This window comes from Rhea pennata, chromosome 12 (assembly GCF_028389875.1).
Source record: "Rhea pennata isolate bPtePen1 chromosome 12, bPtePen1.pri, whole genome shotgun sequence".
Taxonomy (NCBI): Eukaryota; Metazoa; Chordata; class Aves; order Rheiformes; family Rheidae; genus Rhea; species Rhea pennata.
This window is the reverse complement of record NC_084674.1, coordinates 21,807,108-21,830,836: the sequence shown is the minus strand read 5'-3', so window position 1 is coordinate 21,830,836 and position 23,729 is coordinate 21,807,108. Positions and strand designations below refer to the sequence as shown.

Sequence of the window (23,729 nt, the reverse complement as noted above, 5' to 3'; positions counted from 1 at the left end):
TGTTTTACAGATGTTTTTTGGTGATTATGTGATGGATTAATTTTTCTGTACCATTTCAGAAAAGAAAAGTATACTTCACTGAAGAGTTTACTCTAAGCCTAGAAAATCAGTAGAGCCAGAGGTCTATTTTTAGCTCATGGCAATGCTGAAATCCTTTATTATATTATATTTTAGTAAAATTGTCAGTAACTAGGAAGCAGTAGGTGATACATAATATTCTGTTGTTTGTGACCTACTATTTATGATTGATAACTGAGTAGTTTATCATCTAAATGCTTAAGAATGTTTCTGGCCAGCATACTGGGTTAAATGGTTTTGTTTATTGTATTTAGGGGCATCAAATGTATCCTGCTTATATTCAGAGTTCACTAGCAGAACCTCAACACAGAATGCTTCGTGCACTCATTATAGTCAGTTTTCATTAGGCACTGAGTAAATCTTTTCCATTTTATTTAGATCATGATAAAACAGGGGGATTCTTTCTACCAAGAGTATAAAAACTTGTGAGATCTTGTCCTGATGCACATTAAGGGGGATATCCTGTGTTTTGATGAGCTTTCTGAAATCTCAGACTAGAAGGTCAAATGAGGCGCAATGTGAGCTTTGGCTAAAAAGTGACAAGTTCAGTAGAACCAATGGTGTGAAATGGCGCATGGTATGTAGGATGTTGGTATTGTTGTATATGAGAACTGAGTCATGAGATATTTTTGTGTGTTAATTTGGCCAAATGCTTGATTCCTGCCTCCTAAGCATATTACTGTGCTTTAAAACAAACCATCGACTTAGGCTGACAGGGCTTAGCCAGTTGACAACAGTGAAGCAACAGAACAAAAAAGAACCTGTGAGTTACTGTTCTGACAAAATTACAGCTTTGATTTTTAAATAGCAGAGTTAACAACTTACATGGTGGTGACATGAAGATAAAGCTTTTTTCTTTAATTGCCACATGACAAGTTTTTATAATGTGATTAATTTTCCTTCTTTTACGAGTTTCTAAATTCATACTCTTCTGTAGGACAAAGAGGATGTTCCAGTAGAAATGTCCAATGGAGAACCTGGTTGCCATTACTTTGAGCAGCTCTGTTACAATGATATGTGGCTTAAGGTTGGGGATTGTGTCTTCATAAAATCACATGGGTTAGTGCGACCTCGAGTAGGAAGGTAGGTGTAATTTCTTTATTTGCAGTTTGTGTCTATAAAAATAATTGGGACAAAAGATTGGCTTGTTGCAAAAAGTATAAAAGAGGATGATAGGAAAAGATTTTCTGAATGAAACAAAATGTTAGAAGCTATTAACCGAGTGAGGTAGAAGCATGGCAACCTAAAAAGCTGTAGAGCTGGAATAGAGAGGACTTCCAGACTGTTATTCTGTACTCATAGGCTCATAGGTTTTTCCTGACAGTCTTTCTGAACAACATGGTTTATTCAGTTGTCTCATGTATGAGAGATGGCCATTCACTTATGTCACTGGTTTGTTTTCTTTCTAGAATTGAGAAGATGTGGGTGCGAGATGGAGCTGCATATTTTTTTGGTCCAATCTTTATACATCCTGAAGAAACTGAACATGAACCAACTAAAATGTTTTACAAGAAGGAAGTGTTTTTGAGCAACTTGGAGGAGACCTGTCCCATGACTTGCATTTTGGGTATTTATTAACAACCTTAAATCCAAAGGATTCTCTTTCTTAAATGTGTTAAAAATCTGAAGTGATTTATAGTTACATGTAGGTTTTATTCCAAGTCTTTTTTTTTTTTTTTTTTTTTTAATTGGGAGGGGGAGGAGAAATTTCTCCGTCCATTTCCACAATGCATGCCTATCTTTGGGACCTGTAGTGAGAATTTTCGTCAACAGCAGACTTTCTTGCAGATTGGAATAACATTCATATTACCAAAGCTGAATGTTGCCTACAACCAGAGGACAGAAAACTCTAGTGTTGCTATTGCAATGTATTTTACTTGCAAAGTCCTGAAAATCTGCTCAAAAAGAAAGTTGAAATTGGCTTTGTTGAGTAAGAAGAGGAGTAAGTTTATCTCGTTTTGTAGCTAAGATTCTGTGCTAAATAAAGTTAACTGAGTAGAGACTGACTTTTGATATTTTGCAAGTTTTCTTGTTCTTAAAAAATAAAAAGCTGCATTGGGTGGGTGTAGGTTTCTCACAGGTGATGTTATTTATTATAGGGATGTCAACTGTTGTGTTTTCTATAGTTGAGCTAAATGTTGGGATTTTTCTAGACTTAAGAGAATTTGAGTATCCACACTTTTTATAAAATGCCTGCAAGCCTCCTCCTTACTCAGCTCTTTCATTTTTGCAGGGAAGTGTGCTGTTCTGTCATTCAAGGACTTCCTCTCCTGCAGACCAACAGAAATCTCGGAAAATGATGTTTTTCTTTGTGAGAGCCGCTACAATGAAAGTGACAAACAAATGAAGAAATTTAAAGGGCTCAAGAGGTTTTCACTCTCCGCAAAAGTTGTAGATGATGAAATATACTATTTCAGGTAAAAATGTTACGGGAAGGAGGCGATCGCTTAAATACTCTCCTGTATAGAAATCATGGTTGTAGGAGAAGATGAAATGTGAATAATTTGACTAATCACCATTTTTCATGGTTTGGGGTTCTTTTGGCTTGATTATGTTTTAACATCTTGGGAAGAAGTCCAGATTACATCCATGTTTCACCATCTTTGTATCGGTGGATATTTTCTTTTCTTCTCCAGGCTTCAGTAGAGGCTGTTGCATTATCAGATGTGTAAGTCTGCTGGGATAGAGTTAAAATATCTGTCATGCTTAGATCCTCATTATAGGTGACAAATAGCTTTCCAGCTGATGAATATATAGATGATATAAATAAAAACATTAATTTCTAACTTAGGTAACACTGTGTCTTCCCTAGAGTTTAAATTTTAACTGCTTTCTATTGCAGAAATGAAGAATTTTCTGCGTTGAAATTCCTTCTATCCTAATTCACAAAATACACACACGCACAACCACACACCCCCAAAACAGAAACAAAAAAGAAACCAGAAAAACCAGCAAGGTCTGATTCTGGCCGTGCGCACTGAATGATCTCTGCACAGTGTTCTGAAAGGAAGCACAGACCATTGCCAAGTCGTTGTTGTTTCCATGTTCAAGTGGATAGAAAGAGAAGTTGATTTTATCTTGGTTTTTCTTAAATTTACAAAATACCAAATTACTGAAAGCAGTTTAGCTGTCTTCTGCTGTAATTGCAGTAGTATTTAGGCATTGCTGTTATTTAGGAATGCTAGTTTAAATCAAACCTGAACAAAAGGAAGCAGACCTGCTAATCTGCATTATTCTTTAATTCCTTTTATAATATCTGATTTGTGCACTCACCTCAGAATTTGATGTGTTGTGCCCCGTAAAAGGTGCGTGTATTCTCAACTACTTTTTCTATTCCTACTCCACCTTTCAGAAAACCTATTGTTCCTCAGAAGGAGCCCTCTCCCCTGCTAGAAAAGAAGATCCAGCAACTAGAAGCAAAGTTTGCTGAGTTAGAAGGAGGTGATGAAGACATAGAAGAGATGGGAGAAGAGGAAGGAGACATCACTGAAACACCTTCTATGCCTCAGCTTCAGACCCCGTTGGCTAATGAACTGGATATAATGCCTTACACTCCACCACAGGTAAAGAGCTTCCCTAAGAAACCTTTAAAATTTTGTATTCCTCATTCTTTTTTCAACCCAAATAAACAACAAAAAAAAGCAGCATTTTATCACATGCACAGGAGAGATATCTGTTTCAGTTTAGTAGCCTTTAAAATAATTTTACAGAAGAATTTAGCATATTCAATATGATATTCCTGATTGTAATATTTAAACCTATTTAAAAACCTTTAATTGAAACCAATATGCTGAGGAAATTTTCTGGGGTTGTAACATACAACATTTTTGTATTTCTCATTAGTAGGGTTTTTGTGACACTTGCTATGAAGTATCAGGTCCTTATGTAAAAATTTTATTCTAATTCTCAATTTCCATGACATCCATTTCTAAGCCTTGAGAAAAGCTAACAATTTGGGTGTTACGTTTTTGAAGCTTTTTTAGAAAATACTATATGTCCTTCCTGAAGGACAAAGAAATGACTATTTTTCAGTATGGATGCTGAAAATCACTGGTCAGTTTTGCAGAATCATTCATACTTGGAAATCAGAACTTGTAGAAAGTTAAAATAAAAATAATCAGAACTTTTTGTGCATCTTGCTGGACATCCTGGAAGTTTGAGAGTTAGTTTACTGGTGAATGGACAGGAGGTAAATGAGGAGTCATCATGTGGTTATGTGCCCCTTGAATGTGGCAGGAGTCATTGCTGCTGCCAAACAAGGCATTTTTGTCTACCTTTCCTCTGTTGCTGTGTCTCTGACACAAACCCTGGTGTTTAGGTAACTGAGAGGTGAAGCAGGGTGGTGAATTGCTTTATCTGAAAACTAACCTAACCAAAAAGTTTGTTTGCAGCTGGATTAAATCCTTTCTCTGTTTTCATCGCGTTATCACAATGCGTTTGTCAGCTTTAAAGAACCAATGGGAATGACCTGCTGGAGTGGGAGGGAGGGAGTTTGGGACACTTCTGTAACCAGCAATGTGGACTTTGGCTGGATTACACTGACTGTGAGGTTACAGCCTTACTGACACTAGAACAACAGGATGAGGCCTCTGGGTAGAAATAGCTGTCTTTGGATGGCAAGGAAGAAAAAAAGAGTTGATGAAAATGAAAGCTTTAGTTTAGTTTGACTGTAATTCTTGCCACGTGGGCAGACCATCGAACACATTTTCCTGTGCAAAGTTGTCTTGCTGCTCTTATTCTACAGTGCTGAATTCATAAGTAGCATGAAAACTCTTGCCTGGCATTACAAAAAGATAGCATATTGATACAGGCATTAACTAACTGATGTAATGCTTGAGGAAGGGGGAAGGTAACTTTTTATAAATTAAAATACTAACACTGTTAAGCATGCAGTTCCAGAAAGCAGTTTAAATAGAGATCAGTGGGCATTAAAGATGTCCTCAGAGTGCTTTCTGCAGTCAAGAACTTGAAGTGAAAAAAAAAAATAAGAAAACTGAAAGGAATCACTAGCAGTGTGTGATCAGAAGCGAGCTGATGATGAAACACGGTTGCCCCTGGCAGATGCCCCACACTGGTGATTTTGAAAGAATGTTGTATCTAACCTAGCATTCAATGCACAACTTGGTTCTTGCAGAGAAATAACTAACACACAGCATACGGATAAGCTTTCTTCTTCATCCCGCCCTAGTCTGTTCTATTTCTGTTCTTATTGAAAAGTACATTTTTAAACAGAACTCTTAGACAAAAGGCATGCATTTTCTTCATATTCTCTTAAATGTGTGGCATTTTATTTTATCAATTTAAAAACAAAAGTCTGTACTTTCTGTTTTTTGATAACAAGAGAACCACTTAAACCAAACACAAGGAGTCAAGACAAATGAGCGTGGTGTTGTGGGGCTTGACAAATAGGTGGATGCCAGTCTTCCTGCTGCATAGTTTGCTGTGAATCTAGAAGTAGAACTTCTGAAGGATTTTTCTAAGTCCCATTTTCCCTTCCAAACTGATGAATAGGCTTTTACTTTGGATTACTGTTACCAAAACCTTGTTGCAAGCACTGCAAAGACAAACTAACTGGATAAATGTGTAGCCATCTAAGTGCAGTTATTTGAGATGCCAAATATATCTCTGGATTTTCCCTTTTCTGAATTGGGATTTCTCCATTTGCTAATACAGGCTTACCTCAGAAGCCAAGATCGGTCGTACATGGTCTGTGTTTCATCTAAAGACCTGTGTGTGTGTGGGGGGGGGGGGGTGTTTTTCACTTCCTCCACCATAAAGACCAACCTTAAATGCTTCTTCCCCAAAAGATGCATGTTCCCTTTAGGTTTGCAGTGAAAACATTAAAGGTGGGCTGCCATTTGAAAATAAATACTGCAAAGTTTAGGAATCAACTACAAATGTGCCTGATTTTATCCATTCTGGCTTGAATTAATGAGCAGAACTTTTTAAGCATCTTGGTATTGCTGAAGTTTTGTATTTAGCTGTGAGAAGAGTGTTGGACTGGCAGGCTCAGAGTGGCGAGCGAAAGGAGTAACACGGCCAGAATTTCAGGATAGAAAGAAAAAAATTGCATGCCTTTTTCTCTCTTCTTTTTCTTTTTTTCTTTTCTTTCTTTCTTTTTTTTTTTTTTTTTTAAGTCTTTGAAATATTTGGGAACAATTACAGTCTTCTAGATGGAAGACATTTATAGTAGTCAGGATACAAGGAGGGGCTTTGGAGGATTTTGGTGTGATACCCAGCTTGTGGGCCTTATGAATTAGAGACTGGGTGAATCATTTGATCTCCTGATGATTCACAAGTATGTGTGGAAAGAGTCTGAGAAGTGAGGGTTCCAGCTGTGGTATCCATGCTGTTGTGAGAATAGGTAACAGGGTTTTTGATGGTTGGAAAGGTCAAGGAGCTTGCAACAGGAATAGCCAGGGTAGGAAGCACTGGTTGGTAGAACTGAGCAAAGGAGCAGATCTTTAACAGAACAGAATGTTTGTTATCTGTCAACATACAGCTGGTGAAGTTTACGTGCTGTGCAGATGACAGTAATCAGCAAAGTTGGGCTTTGAGTTTTATCAAGGAGGAATGGGTACTTACGTAATGGCAAATGGACACTAAACAAGGAGGGCAGTCTGGCAGGCAAAATATGGAGCGCTTAGGGATGAGAAGAGAGGACGATGGAGCCAAGAAGACAGGAGTCGCAGAGGTTCAGGAGGAAACGTGGAAACAATTTCCTAAAATGTTCGATGGCAAATAAAGTTTTTTACTCGTGTTCTCAATGTTTCTAAATAGCCTCATGAATGAAATCTGTGACATGGGGCGAATCTTTTTCTTTTGTTCTCTTTATGGGCCTCCCAAATCAATCACTGATTTGCTATCCAGCCCGCTCTTAGTCTTCCCGTTAAGTTTGGAATAGTATCAGCCAGTAGGAAATATTCTTAGTTCTGTTTACTCAGACTTTTTTGAGGCCTTAGTTACAAGGTTAGCCTCATCTCTGGATGGGTTAAAAAGGATCAGATCATTTTTTTTTCTCTCTGCGTGCTTTCCTTAAGTGTGTGTGCTGTTGTCATCGTCAGTAGGAGACGCCTCTTTCTTCAGGGGCCCTAAGTTTGGATGGTCCTTATACAAAGGTGTACAAGAGGAATGTGGGAACATTTTTAAATACTACTTCTTACGACTTATGGATTTTGTATGTTGAGAAGCTTCTCTTTTCTACTCTTGTGGTCATAACTACTTTTTCTCACAGTCCACTCCCAAGTCTGTTAAGGGCAGCACCAAGAAGGAGGGATCAAAAAGGAAGATCAACATGAGTGGTTACATCTTATTTAGCAGCGAGATGAGAGCTGTAATTAAAGCTCAGCACCCAGACTACTCCTTTGGAGAGCTCAGCAGACTTGTAGGAACTGAATGGAGAAACCTGGAAGCGACCAAGAAAGCAGAATATGAAGGTAAATAACTAAAATGATAAACTCTTTTCTGCTTTTTTTTTTTTTCCTTTCTAAATATGTTCGTTACTTTTATTCAAATGGCAGGTGTAATAAAAGAAGGTATTTATATTTGTGTTCTGGATGTACTTTAAAGAGAAGTTTGTATTAAGAGATGACTGAAGAGGAGCAAAGACTATTTAAGTTATGTAGTTCACTGTGTCAGTATGACAGCTGATTATTTAAAAGTCTTTGCCACAAATAACTGTCAATAAAGGCAAAGAAAATGGGGGGAAAAATCATGTAAAGAAACATGGAGGGAAATTGTTGGAAGTCAGTTGGAAAAATTGCCTGTGAAAGTTTTCTTAAAAGAAGACTTGGGGGGAGGCAAGAAAGATTTTGAACAAGAAGCAAGAAGCTTCTCAGAGCTGAGAGACAGGTAAGAAAGCATACAATGGAGCAAGAAAAAGTTATTTGATTAACTGAACACAGATTCTTAAAAGTTATAGTCGAATAAAATCAAGGATTCATCATCTGTTACAATACTGAGAATATGACCTGTTGTTCAGTCTCAGTATCATTTAAGAGTTGTAACTAATTTTGTTGAGAGATCTCATATATTCAGTAAGCCTGGAAAAATATCATAGGCAGGAGATACTTTAGAAAGTCCCTCTTCCTTTCTTCTTCCTCCTCTTCCTCCTTCCCCTCCTCCCCCTCCCCTTTTCTTCCTCTCTTCCTCCCCCTCCCCTTTTCTTCCTCTCTTCCTCCCCCTCCCCTTTTCTTCCTCTCTTCCTCCCCCTCTTCCTTTCCTCCTCTCTTCCTCCTCCCCCTCCCTCTCTTCCTCCTCTCTTCCTCCTCCTTTCCTCCTGGATCAAAATCAAAATACAGTTTATCTTTAAAAGCAGTCTCTATCCAAATCAAATACATTGGCTTTAACATCTAGGCTTATTGCTATAGCTGTTAATGTGTCAGTATCTCCAAAATAAAGCCCTCCTCTTTTTTTAGGGCAACTACTGCAGTTTTACTGGAAGAAAATACTGCTTTGGATAGGAAAGTTTCAACACTCTAGAAAGTTATTGCCTGCTTAAGTTATACATTTGCTTTTAAAATTGAAATTTGGTAGCTTTTTGCATACTCATAACTTAAAGGCAGCTTTGATCTTCAAACTAGAACTTGCATGCTATCACTTTTCACCCTCGACCTCCTCAGCCTTTTCTGAATTTGCAGTAGTACCTCTTCGCAGTTCTGGAGAGTAATACAGCAGCACTCTGCTATGCGTGAGTTTTCTTTGCAAACACTGTGAAGGGAAATGATAACGCTCTTTGTGAAAGTACTATAGTCTTTTTTTTTTTTTTTTCCGTTGCAGTTTCCTTTTACATCGTTCTAGGTACACATGATATCTTTTTGTTGACAGGTCCCTCCTTACGGCCTAACTCTCAGGCTGTAGGACAGCTAGCACGTCATCACTTCGTAGCTTAGAGCTGCTTGACCTCTTGCTTTGGAAGACATGGCTGTAACGTAACAGTAGCAACAGTGTCTGTCCACTGTGTTTATAATTGCCTAAGTGCTTCCTTTTTAATCCTCTTTCTCACTTGCAATTTTCCAAAGCTTTTGAGTTTTGGACTGCAGTTTCTCAGGCTTGATGTATGCCGAGAGCCAGACTTGCTTTTATTTGGTTTTGAGGGATTGGTGTGGGGTTACAAAGTGTCCAAACTGTGTTTGCTTACTATGTGTGAGGGAGAGACACTGTTCCTTCCTCTGTGACAGCTCAAAATTTGTGTGCTCTCTGGTGTAGATGTGCTCTATGGTGCTCTCTGCAGCAGAGAGCAGGAAACCAACAGGGTTTGACATCTCAATGAAAAAAATGCCTTTCTGTGTTTTGGTGAAATGTACGTTGTGTTTTAGATCCATTTTGACCTGTTGAAAATTGCAGTTGGTATATACACAGGATAATAGCAAGATTTTTAGCAAAAGCCAAATAACAGGCTGCATTGGAATGGCCTGCATGATTAACTGCTCAAAATAAAATAATGCACACAGATTGAGAGGAAAAACTGTTTTAAGGAAAAGCTATGGTCAAAGCAGCAGATCTTCTTCCTGTCTTTTGAGATGTGCTGGAAATGTCATGTGAGTGATCTTGAGCGCTGTCTTAAATAAATTATTTGGGATGAGATTCACTGAGGTGAATGTTCAAGACAGAACTTCTTGACACCCAAAGAAATAGTTCTTTGCCAGCCAAGACATGGAGAGAGGCTTGGTAAAACTCAGATTTTTGTCCTTTGCTAGGTCCTTCTTCAAGTCTCAGCACTCCACAGTCTGATAGAACTGAATGCTTAAAAAAAGGTTAACTTCTCATTCATCAGAGAGTCTCCAGAACTTTTGGTTTTGTATAACTTTTTTTTTTTTTTTTTTTTTTGGATTGGCCAAAAGTAAGTAAATATAGTCAGAACAGCTATTTCATTCTTTCCTAAATGCTTGCTGTGCTCTGAAGAGGATTATTTCATTTTTCTACTTCAGGATCTACCATATCTTGTGTATTTTGTGCTCAGTCATTTACAAGTTGCCTGTAGTAAAGTTAGGAATTTCTATGCGTCGTCATCTCTTCTTGAAATGACAGAAACGAAAAGAAGGAAGTTAATGCCTTTAAAAATGGAACTCGTCTTTCAGTGTATGAATATAGTTCTAGAAGTTGCACGACAGCTGCTGCAGGAGACAAATGTATGATAACGCATTTGAAGTCATATTCTAGGGAAAACTGGTAACATTGGCAGGGCGCATAATTTAATCTCCTTGATGAACAGTTTAGCCTTGTTTGACAGAGGACTTTGCTGTTTTAGTGGCAGTTTGCATCTTTCACCAACTGCAAAAAAACCTGTAGTCCTGCATTCACTGTTACTAAAATTTGCTGGAGATGTATGCTGCATTCATTTATTCTTTGTTGTTCCTCGTTGCTTTCGGTAGGGTATAATGTTCAGAGTAAACCCACCGGTAACTTGCATGCCCCAAAAGCACCCTGCGTGGGCACTGGGTATAGCTCCTTTTTAGTTTGGTTGGTTTTTGTTTCGTTCTTCTGCCCATGACCCCTTGCCCTCCATCCCTTAATATCAGATTCTCTGGTCAGGTGCCCCTGCAAACAAATCTTTTATTCTGGGGGTCGCAGCGAGACCCTTGATTGAGATAATGACCAGGTTCATCATACCAAGGACACACGTGACCTCCACTGAGCAGCACAACGCGAGTTAGACATCTTCAGCGAAAAAAGGAAAAAATAGCTTGAGAGGGACCAGAACGGGGAAAAGTTACAAGAGGCAGAGAAATTTTTTTTTTTTTTTTTTTTTTTTTTTTGTTCATCAAACTGCTGCTTGTTATGTTCCAAACACTAAGGACCTGTCCCTGCTAGGGAAACTTTGCAAATGCTTCCCAGCTTGGCCACTGCTTTTCAGCTGCATCAGTAGTAAAAATATTGGTAGCCCAAGAATAAATGGGCCATCGACTGGCACAGATACCTACTATTTGCACCCTGCTTTAGGGCCTGTCGAGTAGACCTGGTGCTTAAAATCCCAGCCGCAGCTGGTGGCGTATCTACCCGCGAGCTGCCAGCCTTTGCTCTGACTGGTTTGGCTGAGCCAGTGGTGTCGAAAGAAGGGACATTTTGCCATGTTTTCCTAATGCGGACTGAGCCTAGTGCTGGACTGCTGCTTCATGTTGGTAACACTGGTGTTAATATCAAATTTATCTTCTGACTTTTTAAATTAAAAAAAAAGAAGAAGAAAAAGAACTTTGTGGAATATTTTTCATGAAAGGTTTTTGACAAGTCTTAGCTGCAGCCACACGCGATCAAATTATATGCTGTATAAGAAGATTGATCTGTTCTACTTTATATTTGACTAAACTATGCCAGTGTTTTAACTAGTCCGTTTGAAATGAACAGATAATATTTTGAAATTCTGGGTTACAAAACAGAACTGAAAATCTAAAATACTTTTACAGAGCGGGCAGCTAAAGTTGCTGAGCAGCAGGAGAGAGAGCGAGCAGCACAGCAACAGCAGCAGAATTCCTCCCCCCGGGCAGGCACTCCTGTCGGGGCTCTTATGGGGGTGGTGCCGCCACCAACACCAATGGGAATGCTCAATCAGCAGTTGACACCCGTTGCAGGTAAAACGTAGGAGCTACGACCATTTTTTCCTCATCCACTATTATCAACCCCCTTCATAACTCTGCACACTCTCTTGGGTCACGTTGTTCTTACTGAAGAAAAAGCTCAGCCTCTTCGGCCTTTCTTCCTAATCGATACACGTAACCGTGGAAGTAGCCTGGTGATTCCCACGGCACTTGATCCGGTAGTTAAGAGCCTGGTGAAACGCCACGAGAAAGGCTTCGCCTTGTGCAGTGGTCCTGTTCTGTTTGTATGCAGTTGTGTTTATTCGCTCTGCTTTGCAGAGTTCGTGGTTAGCCCTGCTATGCAGGAAGGGAGGGCGCCATATATTCTTTTAGTGCATGCATCATCAGTGGAAGTGGTAAAGCAGGAGCCTTTTTAGTATTATTATTTTTTTTTTTTTAATCATCAGGGCTATGAAAAATAAACAGAATCCAAAATGAATTTTAAATCCCAGCATGAGTTTACAGAATTGCCAGCATCGCAAGATTAGCTACTGGTAAGGAGAGCAGACCGGGAGCTAGTATCATTATGAAGACAAATACAAAATCTCAGCATTGCCATTTTTACGGAGTGATTTTCAGGGTAGAACTGAGCTATGAGAACTTTTCCACAAGGTCCTTGTTACTAGATATTGTGCTTGTTACCAGCCATAATCCAATTTAGTTCACAGAGACTATGCCCAGAATAAGTATTTCCAGGATCAGATCTGCAGAGTAGGCAATGCGCTGGACAGTCTTTTGTAGGAGTCAGCCTTATATCCGAGAGAGAAGGTGCTAGATATGTCATAAGCTGTTTTTCTTCCCCCATTTCTGATTTTATAACAGGTTTTCTAGATTATATTACTTCAGTAAGGTCAAAATAGTGCCAAGTATGTTTAAAAAATATACATATATATTGGTTTGGGAGGTCTTGCTTTTTTTTTTTTTTTTTTTTTTTTTTTTTTTTTCCTCTAAGGCATTCCAATTACTCCATTTATTCTTTTGTCATTTTGCTTTCCCATCTCACAGGCTGTGGCCATACTTTGAGATAACAGCCTGAAGTGTTTCCCATCATGATCTCTAAATGCCTTTTCAGTAAACAGACTGCATGGATATTTAAACTGAAGGCACAGTCTTTATTTGGTTTGTGGTCTCCAGGTCACAGAAACATTTGTTTACACTGAATTGCATTAAACAAAACAAAAAAAAGTTGTTGTTTGAAAACCTAGCAGATTTGGCTTGCGTTATGATAATTTTCTTCCAAAGTTTTGGCAGTTGTTTTTGTGTGTGTGTGTGTGTGCGCATATACATATATACATGTGTGTGTACATATATATATATATAAAAATAATATTTCTGCAGTACTACTTTTTTGTGAGTAATGTACTTCAATCAAGAAAACCTAGGAATGTCATCCTTTTATTTCTTTAACGAGATCACTTTTCCAGTTTTTTTGGAGGTAGCAGTTGATAGGCGATAATCTGTATTATTAGTCCTTTCTTAAATTTTTCCCCAAATTCTGCGCTCTGTACATGCTAACTTCCTTCTTGTGGCAGCCTTCTCCAAAGCAAGCTTGTATTTAAGACCATCGTCTTATAATTCAAGCAGTCAGAAATTCAGGTCTCTTTGCTTTGTCATTGTGGAACACTTCCTTAGAGTAGATGGACAAGTCGATCTCCATAAACTCTTCCTATTTTTGTGGCCCGTTTTGAAAAGCGCAGTCTTCCTTCTTTTGGTCTCCACAAGTCTTACTTAGAATTATCTTATTTATTCTGGTGAGACCTCTTTCAAATCCACCTCCGTCCTTAAGCCGTACAGCAGTAGTGTTCTGGGTGCGTTCTGTTGCTTTTACCCGAGACAGAGAACTGCTTCATCATGAGACTTCTTCTTTTTTTGTTTTGTTTTTTTGTTTTTTTTTTCTTTTTATGGCCAATGAATGAGGCTAAGAAATCTGGGCACTCTGAGACGCATTTCTTCTTGTGAGCAGTGCTGCAGCTGCTTGTAAATGTAGGTATTACAAAAGCTTATTTAATCTTGCGTTGTAGTAGTAAAAAAAAGAAATAGGAGAAAGAACAAGTAGTTCAGAAGAACTGATGAATGGCCGCTGTGGGAGCTGAACATGGTTTGCCAGTGTTTGCTGACTTAAAGTGGTAACTTGTACATGGGACACGAAAGTGACTGTATGACCTTGTGAGGAGCTACAAGGACCAATTTCTCGTGGCGGTTTGGCTACAGTGCGTTAATCCAGTAAATATTTTGAGTAAATATTTTATTAGCGAGCGTAGAAATAAGCTTTTGTAATCGACAAAAGTTGAGTTTCTTTCCTTCTTTTTTTCCTTAATGGCTCCAGAAGTGCATGTAAATGAACTGCAGATGTGATAGCAGCTCAGGGTGTGGTGAAGATCCCAGGTAGCTGGTACAGGGAAAGCACTTTAGGGAAACACGGATTTCACTGTGTTGATAAAGAGGTACAGAGGAGTTTCCAGTATTTGAAATAGATACCTAAAACCTATTTAAGAAGTATTCACGTAGGTGTCTTGTGAAATTAAAGAGCATGGTTTGAGGGAAGTCAGTTCTTTATTTTTTCACTGTTTGCTCCGTGCACAGCTTGGAATTTCAGGTTTCTCACCTGCGTAAGGATTCCTGGGCAACCGCCAAATTTAGCTTGTACTTTGGAGCTACCTGATCTGTTTTAATTCTGAGGTGCTAATAGCTGCTGTGATGAGCCACAACTGGTGCAAGTTTTCAGCCACTCTTACTCCAAAAATCTCTATTTTTGAAAGTTTCAGTTACTTATTTAGAGCGTGGCAAAGACTCAGCAGATTGTTTCTTGGGACAGACTATACAGTCTGCAGTAGGTTTGTGTTATCTAAATTTCTCTCATCTCTCTAGACCTGCTTCTGTCCTCCGTCATCTCTTCATTGTCTTTCCAGCTCCTTTCCTTGGTTATCTGCCAACATATCCATTAAAACCAACAAGCACAGAAGTGGTGCGTGCTGGGGTGGTGGGGAGGGACAAGCACGCTAAAAGGTCCTAGGACCTAATAAGCATACTACAGATACGTTGGGTATCCCTCTGGGTTTACTTAATGGACAGCAACAAACCTGGCCAGAAATGAGACTAAGCTCTGAATCCGATGCAGCAAAATAAATTATGAGCAGCAGCACAATAACGGTTTTGGTTAATCTTTGTTTTCACTATTAAAACACTTGGAAAATATTGACATTGAAATGCTCTGAGGGACTCTACATGCTCCTCTAAACGCTTTGCTACAGTCAGGTGCCATGAGTGCAAGTCACTGCAGCCCAGCATATCTGCTTAATAAAAATCCCCCATATCACTGCCTTTGGTTTTAAGTATGATGTTTTAGGTTCTTCATGTGTTAATTTTGCATATGCACTGCAGAAAAATGCTTACGTGTTTTTTTCCAGTCAGGTTTCATCAGAGCTATCCTACAAAGTAGGGCTGTACATGAAATTCGTGTAGCTAGTGTTGTGTTTGTAATTTGTATGCAGATGGCAGAGCTTTAAGCTGTATTAAAATTGCTTGCATTAGTAACATTTAATTGTGGCTGAATTTATTTTTGTGTTAACATGTCTGAATATTCAGCACTTCTACCCAACGAGGAACATACGAATATGCTAAATACTAATTCATCAGAAGTATAGTGTTTCATATTTATAACTTTATTTTTAATTTTTGTTCATTTTTGCGAGACACTAATTGTAGTATCATCCTGCTGTACTAAAGGTGCCTTTTTGTGGATAGTGCATGTCTTACTGTGTAGATCATATTGCATGTTATTGATGCATGTTTGAAATTTGTTGTGTCCTTCAAGGCATGATAAGTGGCTATCCACCGGTGCTGCCACCTTTGCAGGGCCCAGTTGATGGCATTGTTAGCATGGGCAGCATGCAGCCACTTCACCCAGGGGTGCCCCCACCCCACCAACTTCCGCCAGGTATGCCAGGCATCCCAGGCATCCCACCACCCGGTAAGACTGTCATCCTCATTCGCTCCTTATTTCATTTTCATGTATTCGCCGTTTAACCAGTTGTTGTTATTATCCACAGCTTGTTTTGACCATAGCTTGTTTGATCATTTTGGAACGTTACAGGTTTGTGTAGCCACCACACACATGATGCACTGCTGAATATATGAGTACATGAGTTCACACTCGCAGAACAGCGTGTGCAGCAGACCAGCAGCAAAAAGTTGCTGGGAAACTCTCATGCTGCTCCATCCAGAAAGCTGATTATTGCACTTGAGTTTACCAGAGGTTTGAAAAGCTGAAATTGGCCTGTTCCTATCCTTATGTCACTTGAATAGCCCCCTTCCTTTTTAAAGTAAGAATCTTCCCATTCCAACTGAATTGTTTTTCACTACATTAATATTTTTCAGTGTTCAGACTGCACTTAAATGAATAAAGATGGATTGCCTTTAAGTTAGACATTCTGATTTGTACTAGTGTATTAATACATTATTATAAAATGATGTTCAGATTGAACCTTTTTGATAGAAGTAATTGGAAACGTAGGGGTAAGGTGAACTCAGTATACTCTCGTGGCCAAATTTTGCATTGATTTTTTGATGGTATATTTAGTGCGCATTTGATATTTTCTTGCCACAATTTTGTTGAGTGGTGAGGTGAATCAACACTGTGACAGTTCATTAGCAGTTTTTCAGTGTTATTGTCATTAACAATGTCCCTGTTACAGGAAGAATTAGCTATCTGCCCTATCATCCTGTTTTCTGCTGATTATTTTGTTTTTCACCTCTGTTAGCTCACATGACTATTTAGAAGATGTGTATCCTATATATTCAGCAGTAAAAACTGTTAATCTGTAGACAAAAAGTGATACCTTGTTTGCTTCCCCCTGCCTCATTTAGAATTGTGTTTATCAGAAGCTCTGTTAAGACTTTTTATCTGTATGTAAATTGATTTTTTTTTTTTTTTAATCCATCAGTATTAGGTATGCTACTTGCATCTTCACTGGTGTGTAGGATTCACTGTAATGTCATGTAGCAGGAGCAGGAGAACAGCCATGTGTCTGCGAGTCTCTCTCTGACTCGCCAAGGCAATGATATTTAAGCCCACAACAGCAGCGTATAATTGTTTGGGAAAGTGACTCCAGAGTGATGCGTTACTTTGCAGAGTTTATTGTTTATTTTTCCAACTGGAGGAACAGGCCATGTGTGCGATGTTTAAAATTGGGAGGATACAGACCAGGGGAGAAGTGATGTCTGGGAGCGGAGGGCTTGCAGGACCACAGGTGAAGTAATGCTGCATAGGGCTGAAGCCATGCTCTGATGCTGGGAAAGGTGAGGGTGCCTCCCCTCCAAACCTCTTTGCTTTGTACCAAGAAAAGATCCGTGCCATAGCACACTTACATTATCAATGTTCTTGCCTCCTTTTGATTTCTGTTGGTACAGATGCATTTAAAACGGGTTGTCATAAACTGAGAATTCATTTGTTATATGCTTCAGTATACACAGTGCAGTGATGCATCTTCCGATCACTGATGTAGAAAACTGCATGCAAAATAAGCCCTTAGGAAGGCTGAATTTAATTTTCAACTTCTCAAATGAATGATGTGTGGTTTGGACAAGGGGCATAGACATAAGGAAAAGCAGCAAAAGTAACTCATTTGTTCAGACCTAAGCATCTACGTGTAAAATATCGGGAGCTGCATGACTCTCTCATTCAGATCTGTAAATTTTTGTTTGAGATTACGTGGATGTTATCTGCTGCACTCCACACAACAGGGAAATACATTTGGATAAAAACTAACTCTTTTTATTCTTGAAACTTATTCCAAATGTTCATTTGTCTCGTACGTAATACTCTTTAAGCTTAAGCTTTTTGTATCAGCGAGATATATAACAAGAGTTTTTGCAGTGGCTTGGCTTTCCTCCTGCAGTGAGTGCATTTTATAAAAGTGATCACAGCGCAATGTTGAAATATTGATAGATTGCTAGATTTTTTTGATTCCAGGGAGATTCTGTCAAGCCAGAGTTGTATATTCTAAACTGAAATATTCAGTTAGGTACTGACTAACTAATATGAGAAAATGAAAACCAAAAATGACTTCTAAATGACTTCTGTTTTCATTTCTTTAATTAAATAAATTCAACAGGCTACATTATCAGTGTTGGGTAGTTGTCATATTGGCTTTCCTCTTTTTTTTTTTTCTTTTTACTTTTTTCCTTTTTTTTTTTTTCATCCAGAAACTTTTAAAGTTTCTACTGGGGGAGAGGGGGGTATTTGAATGTAGTACAGCTGCTTAAAAGAACCTGAAGCAATGATGCCAAACCATAACTTTTTTATTAAAAAAGACAGCGCAGTATTTACCACTGCTCTGAAATGCAACTAATTGTTTTTCTATTTCGGAATATAGGGGTTATAGGCCAAAATGTATCCCCCATGGTGGGCACGCCGGCACCAGGAGCAAGTCCATTTGGACAGCAGGTAAGTCATTTTTGCATGATTTATGAGGCTGTAAGACTCTGAATTAGTATTTAAACAACATCTCAGTTAAGATCTGTTGGGATGCACATGGCCTTTCCCAGGGAGAGCATGGACAAAATATATGTAGAGGTATTTAGGATCATTTAATATCTTACCCTCAGAAGATAGGTCTGTGTTTCTTGGATGAAACGTTACTGGACTGATTAGGTTCTAGTGGAAGGTCTTTTGCAGTATGAGCCAGACAGTGTTCTCTTTTCTCTTTCCTTTCCTTTCTTTGTTTTTCCTTCCCCTTCCTCCTCCTATTAAAGGGATGTGGGTCGTTTCAACACACCTAAACTGCTGATAATTCAGGTTTTGCATGCTTTGATGCAGATGCCTTTGGTCATGACCCGTTTTAAAGTTCCATTGTATGAGGATGTTCTGCCAGTGAGTTGAGAGAGCAATTTCCTGTCTCGCTGCTGGACAGGATGGAGATTGAACTGTAGCGTTTGTGCTACACTTTGCTGGGTCAGGTTCTTCCATAGAGATATGTGGACGTGAACCAGCTTCCCTGCTGTTCCCCAAAATGCGTTTTCTCTACCACTTTGCCATTACAGATAGGAATTCTTGGCCCTCCAGGACAACAGGCGCCGCCTCCATATCCCGGCCAGAGCGCAGCAACGCAGCCGGTTATACAGCAGCCCACGACTCCAATGTTTGTCTCCCCTCCACCAAAGACGCAGAGGCTTCTTCATTCTGAGGCCTATCTGAAATATATTGAGGGGCTTAGCGCTGAATCAAATAGCATTAGCAAGTGGGACCAGACCCTTGCAGGTAAGGCTTTCTGCTCTGATGTTTCCTGACAGAACACACTTTGTACACATTAATATGTTTGGCTCTTACGGATAGTGCTAAACAAGCCTGCTGCTTAGTTAATAAAACGTATCCATGCAAGTAGTCATTAAAAACAAACCAGGCATGCTGGGAATATGTATATTATCAGCAGGATGGTGTAAAAATCCAAGAATCACTTGTATGGGCTCAGATACAGAGACCAGCGGGTAACAGAAACACTGTCGAATTATATTGTGCTTTTTCTAGTAACTGCGGTAAGTAGCAGAGGCAGGGCAAATTTAATAAAGCCAGCAAATAAGTGGGCCATTTCTTAACCTTTCAGCACGGAGACGAGATGTTCACCTATCAAAAGAGCAGGAGAGCCGTCTCCCTTCGCACTGGCTGAAAAGCAAAGGGGCTCATACCACCATGGCCGATGCGTTATGGCGTCTACGAGACTTGATGCTACGAGACACCCTTAATATCCGTCAAGCATACAACATAGAAAATGTTTAATAGCATAATTGCTTCTTTGATACCGTCATATAAGGAGTTTTGTGGAACAATAGCTGTTTTAGTTACTGGGTGGGGAGAGATAACCAACAATAATTTGTATTGCATTTTACTGTACATTGCAAGACCATTTTTATAAGGACACTTTTAATAAGCATATTTCACTTTTTGTTATATTAAGTTGACTTTATCAAATACACAGATTTTTGCATATGTTTCCTTTGTTTGAAAGGCGATTTCATAATTGGTTAAGTGTAGTCCAGGATTCATCTTTCTTATATTTTATTGCTGAGAATCTGATGCCATCATTTTTATATAAAAGAAAAAAGAAAACAAAAAGTATTTACAAATTGGTACAACGGAATGTGAAGTTAGTCATAGTTTACATCTTAGAAGAATGTGTGTACATGTGCTTGTGTGTGCTAGCCACTTCCAGCAGAAATCTCTCTTGGCTGTGAACAGGGAGGATTTCTTGGAAGGAAGTAAAGGTAAGGGGTACATTTATGCTAGGAAAAATCAAATTTTAAGTCAATACCAAGGCTGCTGAATGGACTAGAGTGATCATGGAAGTGCTGGTGTGGACGGGACAAGGGTGTCTTGACTTCTAATTTGTCCAATCCTGTCCAGTTATTTAATTGTGTAGCCAAGGCCATTATGATCCTAAATTGGTAACAGAATACATGTGCTTTGCATGCCCTTGAAAGGTGAAATGTTTTATCTGCCATGACCTGCTTTGGGGGTTCGGTGATGTGCCTAACACCTAGCAGTGGGAAGGGAAAGCCAGTTCCCCAAGCAATGACACGTGCGTTTGTAAGAGTCATGCAGAACTTTGCATCAGCTCAGGTCGTGGAAGGTAAGTTAGAGAAGGGGAGTTGTTTTGTTTGTGAAGTAATGCAACGCTTTTAAATTCACACGTATTCTGTTAATGATTAGGTATTGCAAGATATCTTTGTATGCTTTCCTTAAGTGTATTCATTCACCTTAATGAAGGTTTTGCAGGGCAGATGGAGAGAAATTTGATGTGTAAATCTAGCTTTAACAAAGTGCTGCTGTATGTGTAAATTCAGCACGTCTAGTAGGCTGGAGAAATAAGAGAACTTGCACTGCAGCCTTCAGAGTGGTTTTTGGTGGTGTGTTTTTTTGTTTTTTGTTTTTAATTAGTAAGGAATGTATGGAATCTTCTTGCCAAATTTCAAGGTTGTGACTGTCATCTGCTAAGGACCTCATTAGCGACCAACCAACCTTTTGGACTGCAAAGCTATTTGTTTAAAGGTAAATCCTTTCAAGGTACTTCATTATAGAAAAAGAATAGATAGTTTTTATTTCATTAAACAACTGGGAAAGCAATATTAATTTGAACAGTTTGTTGGCAGGAACATTGTCACTGCAGCTCAGTCCAAAAGAAAACTGATTTCTTGATACGCTTTCTTCTGACTGCTAGAAATGTTCATCTTGTGAAAATGTGTTTTAAGGTATACCCGTACAAATATATATACATTTGAGTACATTTGGCAGAAGGTTAAACAATTTATTCAAATACTGGGTACCTTGGGTTCTGTTTCAGTGATGTAATTTATACTGTTGAGGGAAGTGGCATGTGCAAGTATAAACTGTTATTTAGTTATACTGGCTAATTCCTCTTCCTCTCCCACTCCAACCTTCCAGTCATTGTGTGGAAAACCCTATTATTACAAGTAGGCACTTAAGGACAGTTTAGGTCAGATGTGCAATGGATGTGAAGGAGAGGGAGCTAAGAAGCATGTAGGGAAATTACAATTTTGAACTCTCCAAGTAGTGCACCTGTGATACAGAAATTCTGTACTAGCCTGTATAAATTACCAAGTTTTATTTAATAAAAGTAGAAACTGAATAGCCTTAGACATCTCCCATATATACAGCATCATCTTAAAGTGTGTTTGAACTACCACAGGCTTTGCAGTATTTAGCCACAAAGATGGGACATTGAACTTAATCAAGCAGCAAATCCTAGTTTTCGAGTATTTGGAACCATCATGGATTGTACTAATACCACCAGATTCTCTTTATTTCTCAACATTAAGCAAAATTACACCAAAGAACCTGGGGTGAAGTTTAGTTAAGTTATTGTTTTATTTATTTTCTTTTGAGGACTGGATGGGACTCCCTTTGGAGCCTGTAGACCTGAAATGTTTAATTTATCTGAAGGTCAGTGAGGAGCAAACTCGCAGCACTGGCTCTCTCCCGCCTGAGCAGCTGAGGCACTACTTCGCTGCTCTTTCTGGCCCAGGAGCAGGAGGTTGGAAGAGCAAATGAAACCTGGGTCCTCCCATAAGGCAGTGCAGAGCACTACCACTAAGCCACTGGGCTGGTCCTGATCAATTATTTTAAACATTTTTTATTTATTTCAAAATCATGTCTCTGTATATTGGAGGCACTTCCGTCAATCGCAGTAAAATTTAGGATATAATGGCTACAGTCTAGAATTCAAAACCAGCAAAGGAAGCTTTTCTGACTCTGGTTTAAAAAAAAGAAAAAAGGATGTGTCTGTCTACCTGTTTTTTTCTCTCTCTCTCTTTCTCTATTTGAACCCCTCATTTGTTTTCCACCGCCGTTCATTGTATTGGAGTAAATGAAACTTTCATATTACAATAAAAATACGTACGGGAAAGGCTGGTTTCTGTGAGAGTGGAAAATAGATGAATCTAGGACCGGGATTTTCATAAACCAGTTGGAGACCACATATTATTTGTTTCACTTTCTCAGTCCTTCCCTTCTGTGAGAAAATTTACTGTTTGTGTAAAAATTCAAAACATTGTTGGTGATTTTTTTTGGCATGTTTTTGGACCTGGTTAATTCATGCTTGGCTTTTCCTTAAATCTTGTACTCCTGAAAGTTAAGCTGGTAACCAGGTTTATAACATGTATGTACCATCAGTTTGTTTACCTGAGTCTTTTTAATTTGAATAAAAATAGTTTGCAAAGTGTTTTGGATTAACCAGGTTTGAGTGTCCCATTAAGACTTTTGTTGTCAGGATTTCATTTCAAGCAACTCTGCCTATTGCAGATCCAGATTTTATCAAGTCCTCGATATATGCGTGCACGTGTAGGGGCAAAGCAGCTATACAAGGAACTTCTCTACCGTCCTGTGGATTGCAAGACATGCCCGGTAGGTGGTGAGAAGTGCAGTGATGCTGAAAAATACACGTGAAAACTGAACCATAAGGAGCAGTATCACAGTAAACCTTGGAAAGTATTTGGCATGTTTGGGAAATGCCCAGTACAGATTATAAAATTCAGCCAGTCCTGTTTGCCTCTACCCCAACTGAAAATAAACGGCAAGCCTTAATTTCGCATCGGAAGCTAACCTGCTTCAGGACTGTCTATTATGCAGCTGTATAATAAAGGAAATTAAAGCACTAATATGGAAAAGACATCTTTTACCAAATAAAATTAAAAGCCAGGATAGAAATGTTCTTTAGTAATACTAACAGCAAGAAAAATTTAAGTGATGGCAGCATCCTGAGCGTAGGTGCTTCTCCCATGCAATTTACAAAGAAGCATTTAAACAGCCAGAAGAGAGAGCGTTACATTTAATTAACACAGCTCGGACCCCCAGGGGAAACGGCCCCCCAAGCAGTCTGCCCACTTTACAGAACAGCTTTCTAAAATGTGATGAAGTTGCACGGCGACTGGTCAGTTCTGCCTGTCCTTCGTGTTTTGTTTGCTCCGTCGGGGATATGGCAGATGGGCCGTAGGTGTGCTTAGCTCGCGCATGCTCTAAGTGCAAGCGGTGCCTCGGGACGGCTGAGTCCTTTGACCAAGAAGTAGGAAATGAGATCTGATCCATTGATACGTGTGAGATATTCTGGTTAATAAAAGACGATTTTTTTTGCATACTGCATTTTCCAGCAAGTCTAATTAGAGCTTCATGGAAATAAAAACCAACAGTAGTTGCAGTGCACTAGGACTGGGGATTCCTTCATGAACAGATTCCCAGTCTTCATCCATCCTCAGGGGTACCTAATGGTCTCCTGTGCTCAGCCCTTCCTGCTCTCGGAGGGATCATAAATCCAGTGCAGAAGTCTGGACGTGCACGAGTACTGCCCGGCGAGCCGCCCTCGGGGCTCCCGCCCGCTCTGCCCAGCAGCGCTGCCTCCGCGCTCCCGCCTGAGCTCGCCTCGGCCACGGGGCTGCCGGGCTCTTTGCAGAGCTGCTTTGCTTGCGGCGAGCGAGGAGCCGCAATCAAACTGCCAGGGGAAGGGCTGCAGCCGCAGCTTCCACCTCCCCTGCGCCTCTGGCAACGGCTGCGTTCAGGTTAGGGCCGCCGGC

The 23,729-nt window shown here is 39.5% G+C and overlaps 1 protein-coding gene across 7 annotated transcripts in view; it reads left to right on the top strand.

Annotated features, from left to right (window-relative positions):
• The window catches only part of PBRM1 (polybromo 1), a 66,863-nt gene extending 44,468 nt beyond the window's left edge, over nucleotides 1-22,395 (top strand). For 4 of the 7 annotated variants that reach the window (XM_062585765.1, XM_062585764.1, XM_062585767.1 and 1 more), the window contains 9 exons: nucleotides 1,016-1,161; nucleotides 1,488-1,645; nucleotides 2,312-2,495; nucleotides 3,431-3,641; nucleotides 7,313-7,514; nucleotides 15,466-15,621; nucleotides 18,026-18,096; nucleotides 18,693-18,909; nucleotides 19,253-22,395. In XM_062585765.1, the coding sequence (XP_062441749.1) occupies nucleotides 1,016-1,161; nucleotides 1,488-1,645; nucleotides 2,312-2,495; nucleotides 3,431-3,641; nucleotides 7,313-7,514; nucleotides 15,466-15,621; nucleotides 18,026-18,096; nucleotides 18,693-18,909; nucleotides 19,253-19,425 (1,518 nt within the window). In that variant the 3' untranslated portion in view covers nucleotides 19,426-22,395. Of the gene's footprint in view, nucleotides 1-1,015; nucleotides 1,162-1,487; nucleotides 1,646-2,311; nucleotides 2,496-3,430; nucleotides 3,642-7,312; nucleotides 7,515-11,480; nucleotides 11,646-15,465; nucleotides 15,622-18,025; nucleotides 18,097-18,692; nucleotides 18,910-19,252 lie in introns of all 7 variants that reach the window. The other 3 variants (XM_062585771.1, XM_062585769.1, XM_062585770.1) reach the window with 2 other exon arrangements.
• Nucleotides 22,396-23,729: the final 1,334 nt, after the last annotated feature.